Source organism: Humulus lupulus, chromosome 5, assembly GCF_963169125.1.
Source record: "Humulus lupulus chromosome 5, drHumLupu1.1, whole genome shotgun sequence".
Classification (NCBI taxonomy): Eukaryota; Viridiplantae; Streptophyta; class Magnoliopsida; order Rosales; family Cannabaceae; genus Humulus; species Humulus lupulus.
The window spans coordinates 64,482,925-64,497,246 of record NC_084797.1 but is presented as its reverse complement, the minus strand read 5'-3'; the positions used below and the strand labels follow the sequence as shown (position 1 = coordinate 64,497,246).

The following is a 14,322-nucleotide window of genomic DNA, read 5'->3' as shown; positions in this document are numbered from 1 at the left end:
TAAAAAAAAAAAAAAATCAAGCATTCTCATCTACAACAACAAAATTCTGATTGATATATTTTAATTCAATTAAAATTTCTCTTATATATATACCCATTTGTATACCTAAGGCATTGAGAATTAATGATATTGATTTTGTTGACCCAGATTTTGGTCAACTGACACGGAGTCGGAATATGCTTGATGTGAATGAATATGTTGAGAAGAATCCAATGACAAAAAGTAATAAGAACACAGTATTTTATAGTGGTTCGGCCCCATGATTTGGTAATGACCTACGTCCACTTAGACTGTTATTGATATAAGAATCAAAGGAGTGATCAAAGAACAAGGGTTCAATGAGTTTCACTAACCTCTGAAGAACAATACGATATTCCAAGGAGAATTACTCTAATCTTCAATAATTCCAAAGCCCAAAAGTCCCTTCCTTGAGCTCTCTTTTTCTATTTATAGGCTCAAGGGGGATTACATAAGATCGTTACAGATATTCTCTCCTGAATAATCGGATACTCAGGAGATTGTGCGAGTTAAATTCAGGATTTACAAAGATCTTCACAGTAATGTTGCATTGCATGCGGAACCATCGACCAGACTGGTCGCAGGTAAGACTGGGCTGCTTACTGCTTCTAATACGTCTTCTGGTCGATGCACTAGAAGAGTTCCTCCAGATGTCAGCCACGTGTCTAGGGATCAATTGCCATGTCATCAATGCCAATTTTTTGGATAACATTTTCCCCCCAAGTTTATTTATTACGGGCAATAAATAAACTTTTGAGCGAACGACCCTTCGGTAACCCTGCCTTACGTGTCAGAACCCTTCGTGTGTTCTTGGAAAAAGCAACCTACTCCTGTCTAATCATGACCTTTCGGTTCCCCAGTAATAATTCGGCGGCCATTCCTCTTCCCCATATTTCGAAAAAGGGAAACTGATGATTACACCTTTTTAATGCCACATACAAACTTATATAATATCTTCAAAATCTTCCTTTTCTTTTTACGCACGCCACTACTCTTTCCAGAAACCCTAAAACCAGAGCTCTCGTCTTCTCCCAGAAACCGTCCTTCTGCACCTTCCAAGTTCATCTTGAAAGCAGCTCGACTTCTGAAGACTCTCTACCCTTCTCAACGATCTTTTTTCTGGTAAGTCTTCGAATTTTTATGTTTTGTATTTTCGCAATGCATGCTTCTGTATGTCGACTGTTTGAGTTCATCTGTTTCTGGTTTGAGATGCTTGTGGGTAAAAAGATTTACGAGTTAGTTTGATAGTTAGGATCATACTTTTAGGACGTAAAATCGAAGTAAAAATTCGATCTTTAGGCTAGTTGGAAAATAGGTTTTTCTCGCCCTAAGGGGAGTTGAAAAAGCTTTTTTGAAAAACTTTTTACTTTCACCCTTTGATCTATTTTCAAACTGTTCGTGTGGAAAAATTTATCTTTTTGTTAGAATGCTGTTGTATAAAAGTTTGACTTTTATACTCGACCAGCGTTATTCTAAAAAGCCTTTAAAAATTCTCCATCCTCACCTCCCCATTCTTCTGTTTGCAGACATTGATGCCAGATTTGTGGGGAGGTGAACGACCCATCGACGACGATCTTCTCGCCCAGCTGCTCGAAGGCGAAGAACAACCGGCCGCCCGAATTCACGAGATTCCTTTTTCTCGATCCTCATCCAGACCTCGTCCTTCTCCTCCTCAAATGACTCGTTCCAAATCCGTAGGCAAGAAAAGACCTGACTCCGACGATAATCCAAACCTTCCTGCTTAGCCTGATTCGCAGGCTAGGGTTCCCTTGACCAGCGGTCGAAACAATCCTGTTCCTGACCCTAATATCCAAATTAGAGCCCGCCCTCGCCATCAGAATCTGCCTGATGTCGAGTGGTATATTTCCCCGACCAACATAGTGACCCTTCGGATGGTTGCTAACTATTTCAGGAAGTATCCCCTCACAGGGGTTTCCATCAAAATTCCTGCCGCAGACCAAAGGGCTAACCTCCCCGGAGGTATATACAGCTGTTGACCCAAGATTTGGCCAACTGACACGGAGTCAAAATGTGAATGATGTGAATGAATGTATAGAGAAGAACGTATGGCAAAAGTAAAGAAAACACACAAGAATTTTTATAGTGGTTCGGCCCCAGGATCTGGTAATGACCTACGTCCACTTAGACTGATATTGATATAAGAATCAGAAGAGTGATCAAAGAACTCGGGTTCAATGAGTTTCACTAACCTCTGAAGAACAATACAAGTTTACTAGGAGAATTACTATAGTTTCGAATGATTCAAAAGCCAAAAAGTCCTCTTCCTTGAGCTATCTCTTGCTATTTATAGGCTCAAGGAGGGTTACAAAAGATTGCTACAGATATTCTTTCCTGAATAATAGGATACCCAGAAGATTGTATGAGATAAATTCGGGATTCATAAAGATCTTCCCATAAATGTTGCCTTGTACATGGAACCATCGACCAGACTGGTCGCGGGTAAGACGGGCTTACCTTGCTTCTACTGTGTCTTCTGGTCGATACTCTAGCAGACGCTTCCAGGTGTCAGCCACGTGTCCAGAGATTACTTGCCACGTCACCAATGCTAACTTATTGGATAACAACAGCGCCTGGTCTCGGTATCATATAGAGGCGGGGGCTTTCCTCCCTCTACATCCTTTTTACCAGGGGGTGGCTAATTATTTCGATGTCGCCCCCTTCCAAATTACTCCAAATAGATATAGAATGCTGGCCGCACTCTATATCCTGTACAAACTTAAAAAATGGCCAGAACCTACTCCCCACGAGGTCAATTATCTTTTCGACCTTAAATCCAACCCGCAACAATATGGGACGGGTTTCTTCCACTTCTGTCACCAGGAGACAAACCGGACGTTCCTGAGTGACACTACGCACATTTCTAACGTGGGGCAATACAGTAAGGAGTACTTCCTTACTCCGGACATAACCAGCAACTACCTGGCCTTCACCCGAGGAGGTAAGTATAGTCTTTGACTGGTCGATACTTTTAATCAAGGAGTTTCCTTTCATTTTTCTCAAACTGTACTTTGTCTTTCAGGCCCATGGTTACGTCCGACCCCAACACCAGACATGGTGTTGAGGTCCAATAGACTGGCCAGGATGACAGACGCAGAAAAAAGCGTCAAGTCCCTGGTTACTGATGAAAACCTGAGGCTGTCTGGCCTCCTGGCTCCTCGCCATGAAACAAGAGGGTTCGTGGTAGCTGATGCCACTGCCGAGGGGGTTCCCGAGCAGCAACCTCCTGCGTTCCCTCCTCGAAGGAGGGCGACGGGGGTTACAATCAGGGAGCCCACGGGCAATCCTTTCGTAGAAAGGCCTTCTGCTCCCCAAGGCAAGGGGAAACAAAAGGCCAAAGAGCCAGTTGTGGACCTGGGGGAATCCTCTAATGAAAATGGTAAAGTTATTTTGCTTTTAGATAGCTTGCCAATTCCCTGTCATTTGTTTGACGGGGAGGGCAACTTTACATATACTCCAAATCTAGGGCCAGACTTCTTCATGCCATATAGTGAGTGTGTGACTAATAGAGTCAATAGTATAGCGACTAGTAGTTGTAGCTCGGGTACTAACTTTGTGACCTTCTTTTCCATTTTGATAAAGAGTCTTCATCTGCTTTTATATTTACCCTTTGCACGTTTTTACTTGTGTGCATATATGGCCACTCCCAACGTCTTCGACTTATACCAGGCTGAGGAGGAAGAGGAAGTTCCTCAGCTTCGGCGAAAGTCGTCACAGAGACACCATGGCGAGACGAGCCAGGGGCCTGCCAAAAAGAGTCGAACAGAAGACCTCCTAGGGGCATGCCAACTGGGCAAACTTCTGCTCATCCTCTGGCCCCTGCTGAGAAGGAGACTCCCCCTGCTCCAATGAATCCTCCTCCGGCTGCGCCCAGCAGGGAACAAGACAAACGGGAAGAAACTCTTGGGGCCAGACTCTCGAGCCGTGCCGTACGAGCTGCCAAAGACCGTATTGCGCACATCAGGAAAAATGACCCCATCAAGGATGCAATGGTTGAGGCAGAGAGTATGATGGTCGGCCTAATTCTGAACAGGACCCTGAATGAAATAGCCAGCGTAAGTACTTCTTTATCATTTCGGCCTTAGTCTTTTAGTCTTTGCCACAGGTTCTAACTTTATCCTCTATCCTTAGGCTTTGTTGTCTGCCACTACTGCTCGTACCCACACCCAAGCCACCATCGAACAGGCTCGGGCAAAGGCTATCGAGAGGCACCAGGTGAAGGCAGCCGAGGAACTTTCGGCTGCAGAGGCCAGGCACGCAAAGGAGTTGGAGGCACTGGCTCAGCAGAGGGATGCCGCGGTGACAAAGCTATCAGAGGCTGAAGCTACGAAGGCAGCTATAATAAAGCAGAGGGAGGAGTATCAAGATGCCAGCCGCACCCAGTATTGCGAAGTCAAGAGATTGGAAGAGGAGCATAAGTCCAAAGACGAGGCCATTGCTACTCTTGAGGGAAAATTAAAGTAGCTGGAGCTTGACAACTCCAAGAATCTGGAAAGATATAAGAGGACGATGCTCCGGTGTTTCTACAATTTCTGGAAACACAATCAGGGTGCTGACTTCAGCTTTCTTTCAGAAGATGTCAGGACTGCTGAGCTGGCTCGCTGCACTACCCAACTGGCTGAAGAGGAGGCAAGAGCCAGGGTCCTTGCTTCCCCAAGCATTGCTGGCATAGAGGAAGAAGGAGTTGCTGAGGATGCTGCCAACCAGAATGTTGATATAGACCCTCCTGCTCCCAATGCCTCTTGAGCTTTTTTTTTAATATTTTTTCTTTCTTTTGTTTATACGACCCACGGGTCGTGATGTAAAGACAATTCCTTTTTTTGAATTTGCTGCATGGGCAGCAAACCTTTTTCTTTTATTTGAACAGTTACATCCAAGCAGTGATGCTTGCGGTGTAAAAGATTACATCATGATGCTATAACATTTTCATTTATTATAACATTTGTCCGTATGACCGAACTTAGCATAATACTTTGGCTTGATTTAACAAAATATAAATTTTGAAAAATACTCTAAGTACCTTAGCATTTTTTCACTCATTTTGTTCATGTGTTTACATACCTCATGGTATGCTTTGCTATCGATGTGCCTTATATGCCCCCCAAGTGATCGAGGAGCTTTAGGTCCTTGGTCACTTGCCTTGACCACGACCTGTTCGAACATTTCTGCTCGGGAGAAAAAGTAATACTTGTAATACAGCAAAACAACATACGTAATGAACAAATACTTGTAAATATAAATTCACAAAGGTTGGCAAGAATGACTGGCTGTGCACAGTCCCTTATAATCTCGTATTAATAATGGACTAAACATGTCTTTACGAGTGATTCTAAAATAGAATCTTACATATACGAGCGATTAGCCATACAGCGTGGCTAACCCTCTTTGCAAAACTTGTAAAAAGTAAAATTAATACAAGCCAGTCCTTTAAAAAGGATTGTTCACTGATAGTACTTGCGCAGGTGTTCTCCATTCCAATAACGCGGAACAAGATCTCCGTTTAAGCGTGCAAGTTTGTAGGTGCCCGGATGAAGGACTTCTTCAATTTGGTAAGGTCCTTCCCAATTAGGTCCGAGTACTCCAGCAGTGGGGTCGCGGGTGTTTAAGAAAACTCGTCGTAGCACCAAATCTCTGACGTTGAATTTTCTTTCTTTAACTTTGGAGTTAAAGTACCGAGCGACTTTTTGCTGGTACGCAGCAACTCGGAGTTGGGCTTTCTCCCATATCTCTTCAATTGAGTCTAGGGATTCCATCATCAGTTGGCTGTTCTGGTCTTGGTCGTATGTTAATCGTCGATGTGAGGGGGGATCTAATTCGACAGGCAACATCGCCTCATATCCGTAGGCTAAGGAAAATGGGGTATGTCCTGTCGCTGTTCGGTGAGACGTTCTATACGACCAGAGGACTTCAGGCAGTTGCTTTGGCCACGCTCCCTTAGCTTCTTCAAGTCTCTTCTTCAGGGTATCTTTAAGAGTTTTATTCACGGCTTCGACCTGCCCATTCACTTGGGGGTGTGAAACTGAAGAAAAGCTTTTGATAACTCCATGTCTTTCGCAGAAATCGGTGAATAAGTTGTTGTCAAATTGGGTTCCGTTATCTGAAACTATCTTTCTAGGCAAGCCATATCGACAGACAATGTTCTTGATAACAAAGTCAAGAACTTTCTTGGTCGTGATGGTAGCGAGCGGTTCAGCTTCGGCCCATTTGGTGAAGTAATCGACTGCTACGACTGCGTACTTTACTCCGCCTTTCCCTGTAGGTAGGGATCCAATCAAATCTATCCCTCATACTGCAAAAGGCCACGGACTTTGCATCTGCTTTAATTCGTTTGGAGCTGCTCATGGAATCTTGGAGAACCTTTGACATTTATCGCATCTTCGTACAAACTCCATCGAATCCTTGTTCATAGTTGGCCAAAAGTAGCCTTGCCTTAGAATTTTCTTCGCCAAACTCTGCCCCCCAGCGTGATCCCCACAGAAGCCTTCATGCACCTTTTTCATGAGTTCCTTAGCTTTTTCTGGTGTAACGCATCTAAGTAGTGGCAAGGAATATCCTCTTCGGTACATAACACCAACGACCAGTATGTACCTAGCAGCTCGTCTTTGTAGAGTTCTGGCTTTGTTTCTATCCGTTGGTAGCGTACCGTTCGTCAGATACTCCAAATAAGGTGCCATCCATGTATCCTCCATTCGAATCTCCATACTGGATTCGACCGCTTGTATGCTTGGCTTACTCAGTCTTTCCACTGGCACAATATTCAAAGTGTCAGCATCCTTCGCGCTTGCGAGTTTGGCTAAGGCATCTGCGTTTGAATTCTGATCTCGTAGAATTTGCTGAAGGGTGTACTCCGTGAATTGGGCTAGCAAGTCTTTTGTTTTATTCAAGTAGGACACCATTTTTAAGCCTCGCACTTGATATTCTCCTAGAACTTGATTCACCACCAGCTGTGAATCACTGTAAATATCAAGCGTCTTTATGCTCATGTCTTTCGCCATCCTCAATCCAGCGAGGAGTGCTTCGTATTCGGCTTCATTATTTGACGCGGTTAAGTCGAACCTAATAGCGCAGTGAAATCGATGCCCTTCTGGCGTTATCAATATCACTCCCGCTCCTGTGTGGGATTCGTTAGATGACCCGTCCGTGAATAATTTCCACGAAGGGGCTTTCTCTTGAGGCTTAGGCGCACTAGGCTGTTTGCACTGCTCGCTGTCTGGGAGTTCGGTGAACCCCGCAATAAGGTCGGCCAAGACTTGTCCCTTGACTACTACTCGCGGTGAATAAGTTATATCGAACTGCCCCAGTTCGACTGCCCATTTTAATAATCGTCCAGCCGCTTCTGGTTTTTGGAGGACTTGTCGAAGGGGCTGGTCAGTTAGAACTGTAATAGGATGGGCTTGAAAGTAGGGACGTAACTTTCTAGAGGCCAGGATTAGGCAATATGCTAACCTCTCGATTGGTGGATATCTTAATTCTGCCCCGATCAGTCTCTTGATGACATAATAGACTGCCTTTTGTACGCCTTTTTCCTCTCGCACTAGTACCGCGCTAGCAGCAACTTCAGTAATCGCCAGGTAAATAAACAAAGTTTCTCCTTTGATCGGCTTTGATAAGATGGGAGGTTGTGCCATATGGGCTTTCAAGGCTTGGAATGCTTGCTCGCAGTCTCCTGTCCATTCAAACTTCTTATTTCCCCTAAGTAGATTGAAAAAAGGGACGCACTTGTCTGTTGATTTCGAAATAAATCTACCTAGGGCTGCGATTCTCCCGGTTAAACTTTGTACATCTTTGATCCTTTCTGGCGACTTCATATCGATCAGGGCTTTTATCCTGTCGGGGTTGGCCTCGATTCCTCTTGAATTTACAATAAACCCCAAAAACTTCCCTGATCCAACTCTGAAGGAACATTTAAGGGGATTTAACTTCATTTGGTATTTGTTCAATACATCAAAGCACTTTTGTAAATCCCTTACATGTCCTTCTCCTTTTTTATACTTTACCAGCATGTCGTCCACATATACCTCCATGTTTACTCCGATCAGCACCTTAAACATGTGGTTGACTAGCCGTTGGTAAGTCGCACCTGCGTTTTTCAGTCCGAAGGGCATTACTTTGTAACAGTATAAACCCGTATAGGTCCGAAAGCTGGTGTGATCCTCGTCGGGGGGATGCATGCTAATTTGGTTGTAGCCCGAATACGCATCCATGAATGAGAGGATCTCGTGCCCTGCAGTTGCATCGACCAGCTGGTCGATTCTTGGGAGTGGGAAGCAGTCCTTTGAGCAGGCTTTATTGAGGTCTGTAAAATCCACGCAGGTTCGCCATTTTCCGTTTGGCTTGGGAACCAGCACTGGATTGGAGACCCATGATGGATAAAACGCCACCCTGATGAACCCATTCTCCTTTAACCTTTCAACTTCTTCGTTTAAGGCTCTCGATCTATCCTTATCGAGCAGCCTTCTCTTTTGTTGCACGGGTGAAAAGGTCTTGTCTATATTCAGGACATGGCTAATGACTACAGGATCTATCCCAGCCATGTCTTTATGAGACCAGGCGAAAACCTCCTGGTTCTTTCGCAAAAATTCCACCAGTGCATGCTTCGTGGTAGGCTCTAAGTTTTTCCCAACCTTCACGACTCTGGTCGGGTCTTTTTCGTCGAGTCGGACCTCCTCAAGGTCCTCAACGGGTCCAACATTTTCTTCAAAATCCCCAAAGCGAGGATCTAAGTCTCTATCCTCACTTTGGGCAACACCCTATTTGGTGACTTCATCACCGGATTGGGCTTGTGTATCAACTGTCATCTGCAACCTATCGGAGGTAGTGCTCTTCGGCGTTCCATTCTTCGCCTTTGTGATTGAGGCATTGTAGCACTCCCTGGCTTCTCTCTGGTTCCCCAACACGCGTCCTACCCCCGCGTTTGTTGGGAACTTCATGGCCAAGTGCCACATAGAGATGACGGCCCGTAGATCAACTAGTATAGGCCTTCCAATGACGGCATTGTATGCTGAAGGACAATCGACCACTACAAAAGTGGCGAGTAATGTCCTTGTTGCAGGCGCCGTACCCGTCGTCACTGGTAGTTTGATCAATCCGGCGGGGGCGAGTCCTTCTCCAGAGAAGCCGTATATCATTTGGTGGCAGGGCTCCAAGTCCTTAACGGACAATTTCATGCATTCCAGTGTAGACTTATACAGGATATTGACTGAACTTCGTGTATCCACCAGCACTCTCTTCACCATCATGTTGGCCATCTGGATGTCCACGACCAGCGGATCGGAATGCGGGAAACGGACATGTTGGGCATCGCCATCAGAGAAGGTTATTTCACCTTCCTCTGCCCGAGCCTTTTTTGGTGCACGGTCCTCCACAGTCATCATCTCGATGTCCTGGTCGTGGTGCAGAGTCCAAGCATATCGTTCCCTGGCCTTTCCGCTATTTCCCGCGAGGTGCGGGCCTCCACAGATGGTTAAGAGTTTGCCAGTCACGGGGGCATGCTGTAAGGGTGGCGAGCGTTGGTGCGTGGGCGCCTGCTCGTTGCTACCCGGAGCTTCTCGTTGGGAATTTCCCGAGGCCCGTACGTATCTTCTCAAATGTCCTTGTCTAATAAGGAACTCGATTTCGTCTTTCAACTGGTTGCATTCATTGGTGTCATGTCCGTAGTCGTTATGATAACAACAGAACTTGGTAGTGTCTCTCTTCGAAATATCCTTTCGAATGGGGCCAGGTTTTTTGTAAGGCACACTAGAACTTGTGGCCTGATAAACCTCTCCCTGTGACTCAATGAGGGCAGTGTAGTTAGTGAACCGAGGTTCATAACGATTACCCTTGGCTCGTTTATTGTCGGAGGTGGAAGGCTCATTATACGGCCGTTTTCCACCATTCATGCCATTGCCGTTGCCGTTCCCGTTGCCATTAGGCTTGGACCCATTGGCGGCTTTGGCGGTTTCGGAAGCCTTCTTATCCTTGCCTGAGGGCTTTCCATCATCGGCAATGGCTTCTTCGAGCTTGATGTAGCGATCAGCCCGGTCCAAAAATTCCTGGGTAGTTCTCACTTCTTCCTTTCAGAGACTTTTCCAGAGGGGAGAACGACTTTAACCCCTGCGGTTATGGCCATCATTTTTCCTTCATCCCCCACCGTTTTCGCTCCAGCTGCCGCTCGCATAAAGCGCTGGATGTAGTCCTTCACTGATTCTCCATCCTGCTGGCGAATTTCAACCAGTTGGTTTGCTTCGGTCGGATGCACACGTCCTGCATAGAACTGTCCGTAAAACTCCCTTACGAACATTTCCCAGGAAACTATGCTTGCGGGAGGGAACTTAAAAAACCATTCCTGCGTGGCTTCAGAAAGTGTTGCAGGGAAGATCCTTCACCGAGTGTCTTCGGACACTTTCGGAATGTCCATTTGTATCTCAAATTTATTGACATGAGATACTGGGTCTCCGTACCCATCAAAATTTGGAAGTGTAGGCATTTTGAACTTGCTCGGAGTTTCTGCATTAGCTATCCTCTGTACAAAAGAAGTGCCTTTCCTCCTATCATGGTTGATGTCAGACGTCCTTCCACCGACCAGTTGCTGCACTGCTTGGTTGAGGGCATCTATTTGGGCTTGTACAGCGGCAGGAATCCCTGTGGCCTCTGTTGCTGGGGGGACATTCTCGCCATGCCGCTCACGGCGATCGTTGAGTACGTCATGCAAATCTTCGTCTCTTCTCCGCTGCTTGCTACCCCCGAGCTGGTTGAAGACATTATTTTGCTTGGGCTGCCCCCCAGCGTCCCGTCTATTGGGCTGGTCATCTTGAGGTACCTGGCTCCTGCCTTTACCTCTTTCTTCATTCCTTCGGCTAGCGTTTCCCTTGCCTGAGTCGGTCTCATTATATCCATGGCCATCTCTGAACCTTGATTGGCTATGGTGGGATTGACTGTTCCCTCGATTTCCATCCCTAGCTGAAACGTCCCGAACGTTAGAGGGCGGCCTGCGCTGGTCGTGGCGTCCCCATGCATTATCATGCCGTGGGGGACCCCGGACCGTAGAGCCTAACTCTGAGTCCCTCCTGTTACCAGGGGGATACTGACCTCTGTTCGGTAGGTTTGGCTCATCGCCCCTACGGTGTCTAGGACTACGAGGCTGATGCTCGGCCCCATTCTGCCTCTGTTGCAGGGGATTGCCGAGACCAGCTTGGGATGGTGGCTGCGCCTCAGGGTCCAGCGAGACATCGTCATGGGGCACCTGAGGCTGCTCGGGCCTTTGCGGACTCGAAGGCTGGATCGGTGGGCTAGGATTAGGACTCCTCTGGGGTGGCCCATTGACAGGTTGGTCAGGCTGCGAAACAGGTGCGGCCTGATTCCTTGCCAGTTGCAAGGCCGCCTCAAGGGCTGCCATGGCTTTGCTCTGGTGGCGGTCCATCTCCGCCTGCCTTTGGCTTAATTCCACATGCTGTCGTTCAATCTCCTGCTGCTGCCGCGCCACAACTTCGGCAGCAGTCTCTTGACTGGCTTTCAGACTAGCCAGCTCCTCTTGCACCGCCCCCAGGGTACTCTTCAGCGTTGCATCATCCATCTCTTCTTCCTCAAAGTCCAGATGTGGTTCATCCTCCGCCACGCTCGCAGGGGGAGGAGGAGGTGGGTTTGATGGCGCAGCAGCGGCTGCCTGTCCAGCTTTCCTTCCAGTTTTTGCCATTAGTTTTCTCAGCAAAGATAAATTAAGCTCTCAAAAAAAGCACCAGAATGTTGACCCAAATTTTGGTCAACTGACACGGAGTCGGAATATGCTTGATGTGAATGAATATGTTGAGAAGAATCCATGACAAAAAGTAATAAGAACATGATATTTTATAGTGGTTCGGCCCGAGGATTTGGTAATGACCTACGTCCACTTAGACTGTTATTGATATAAGAATCAAAGGAGTGATCAAAGAACAAGGGTTCAATGAGTTTCACTAACCTCTGAAGAAAAATACAATATTCCAAGGAGAATTACTCTAATCTTCAATAATTCCAAAGCCCAAAAGTCCCTTCCTTGAGCTCTCTTTTTCTATTTATATGCTCAAGGGGAATTACATAAGATCGTTACAGATATTCTCTCCTGAATAATCGGATACTCAGGAGATTGTGCGAGTTAAATTCGGGATTTACAAAGATCTTCACAGTAATGTTACATTGCATGCGGAACCATCGACCAGACTGGTCGCAGGTAAGATTGGGCTGCTTACTGCTTCTAATACGTCTTCTGGTCGATGCACTAGCAGAGTTCCTCCAGATGTCAGCCACGTGTCCAGGGATCAGTTGCCACGTCATCAATGCCAATTTTTTGGATAACAGATTTATATGCCTAAAATAAATTATGTCCTATAACAAAATAATGTTCTGGCAGAGAAATTAAGTATATAGAAAACAAACCCCAGCCCCTAGAAGTCGCATACTATAAACGTTAAGTGACTATCTTTCCATATCTTGGCCACCCATATAGTTACATAATCTTCATTTTTTACAGCCATTTGAACATCCAAACACGTCATAAATCACCAACCTAAAAATAGATTTCTTCATTATATTAAAAAATAAAAGAAACCATAGAACAAAAAGACACCATTGTTATATTGACTCAATAATTTTTTTATTAATTTATTTTTAGGGATGCAAGTTGTCTAGGCTCTAAGCTCCATGTAATTATTAATAGAATAATGTAAAGCTATTGAGCACTATCAATCAAAGCACTTAAAATATTCCATTATAAAGATACGCATATATAGAACAACACTTGTTAATTATTGATTATGGGCTAATATATATATATATATATATATATATATATATGCGTGTGTGTGCATTTTTATATGCGAATGAAGGAATGAATTGATACCTCGTAGCGTTAGGCACAACAAAAGTCAAAGGAGGACACAAAATATATGATCTGATTTGGTGATAGAAAGGGCCCAAAATGGTTTCTTTAAAATATCAAATAAAAAGGTCATTAATGTCCAATTTCCAGTTCGAAATCCCAGATTTCAGAACCTCGGGAATAATCAAGGAAATGGCTCTATGAATGCCAGAAATAAAAAAAATAATAAAAGGAAAGTAAAAATTGGAGAAGAGGAAGAGGAGATAGTGACCTAGAAAGCTTAGTTGGCGATGAAGAAACTTTTGGAATTGAGATTTGGAAGAGGACTCATTCTTCTCCATGCTGAAGAAATCAAGCTTGATTAAAGCCCTATCCATGTTGAAGAGGTGGTGGTGGAGCAGAAGAAAGTTAGAGAAAGAAAAGAAGAAAGGCTATGACTCTTTGTGTACCATCGGTGGGAAATGATAGAAAAGAGAGAACTAATGATCGATGGGGAAAAAGACTGAAGAGATAATGACTAGGGTTTTCTTTGTGTGGTCAAATGGAAATGATCAAAAGTGGGGAAAAGAGAGTTAGTGGAATATTAAAATTTGTGGCTTATTTTTTCATTTGTCACTTTTTGTCTTTTTTTTTGTTGTTGGAATTTCATCTTTTCATTTGCTGCTTTTTCTTTTATTTCTATTACTTTACCACTCTGTACATAGTATATATTATAATACATTTTCAAAAGACTTATAATTATGTGTTGTGGAAAGTAGTTTTTGGTGTAGTGTCCTAATGCGATCTTGGTGTTATATGTGTTCTACATTATCTATTATCGTAGAAAATGGGCTACTCCAGTACCTCACGAGATCCACTACTTATTTGACCCGAAGACGAACCCTTCTCAGCGCAACTCGAGGTATTTCCACTCCCACCATTATATGAGCGAGGGTACCAACACTTTCTTGGAAGAGATCTCTGGAAATAGCAAGGCGTTTAGATATGCCAACAAGTATTTCTTCACTAAGGACGCCGAGGCCAACTGCTCCAAGTTTAAGCACATTGGGCCTTTTTATAGACCGCTCTCGACCTAGTCTATGACAATTAGGGCTAAGATATTAATGGCCATGACCCCTGAGGAGAAAAATGTCAATACCCTCATTACTTCAGAGAACCTTAGGAAGGTCGGGCTCCTACTATAGCCGATGTTTCGGATGACGATAGTCCCGAGCCTGTGAATGCCATAGACTCCCCGAGATCCATTCTTGTCGAGGAGGTACCCTATTTGCCTGTGCTAGCTGGACAAGAGGGTGATGAGGTGGGTGAAGATGTCTTGTACTCATTGCTTGCTTCAGACGACTTTGATGAGACTACATCTGAGCCCCAATATCATTAAGAAGGTTCAACACTTTATCATTTTTATTTTATGATTCGTCTGTGCTTAATATCCTTCTAACATTTGATATTTT

At 44.9% G+C, this 14,322-nt stretch overlaps 1 protein-coding gene across 2 annotated transcripts in view; it reads right to left on the bottom strand.

Moving 5' to 3' along the window:
* The window catches only part of LOC133777405 (uncharacterized), a 33,182-nt gene extending 19,515 nt beyond the window's left edge, over nt 1–13,667 (bottom strand). Inside the window, exon 1 of one of the 2 annotated variants that reach the window (XM_062216973.1) lies at nt 13,143–13,667. In XM_062216973.1, coding sequence (XP_062072957.1) covers nt 13,143–13,248 — 106 coding nt within the window. In that variant the 5' untranslated portion in view covers nt 13,249–13,667. The remainder of the gene's footprint in view (nt 1–13,142) is intronic. The other variant, XM_062216972.1, reaches the window with a different exon arrangement.
* Between the last annotated feature and the right edge of the window lie 655 nt (nt 13,668–14,322).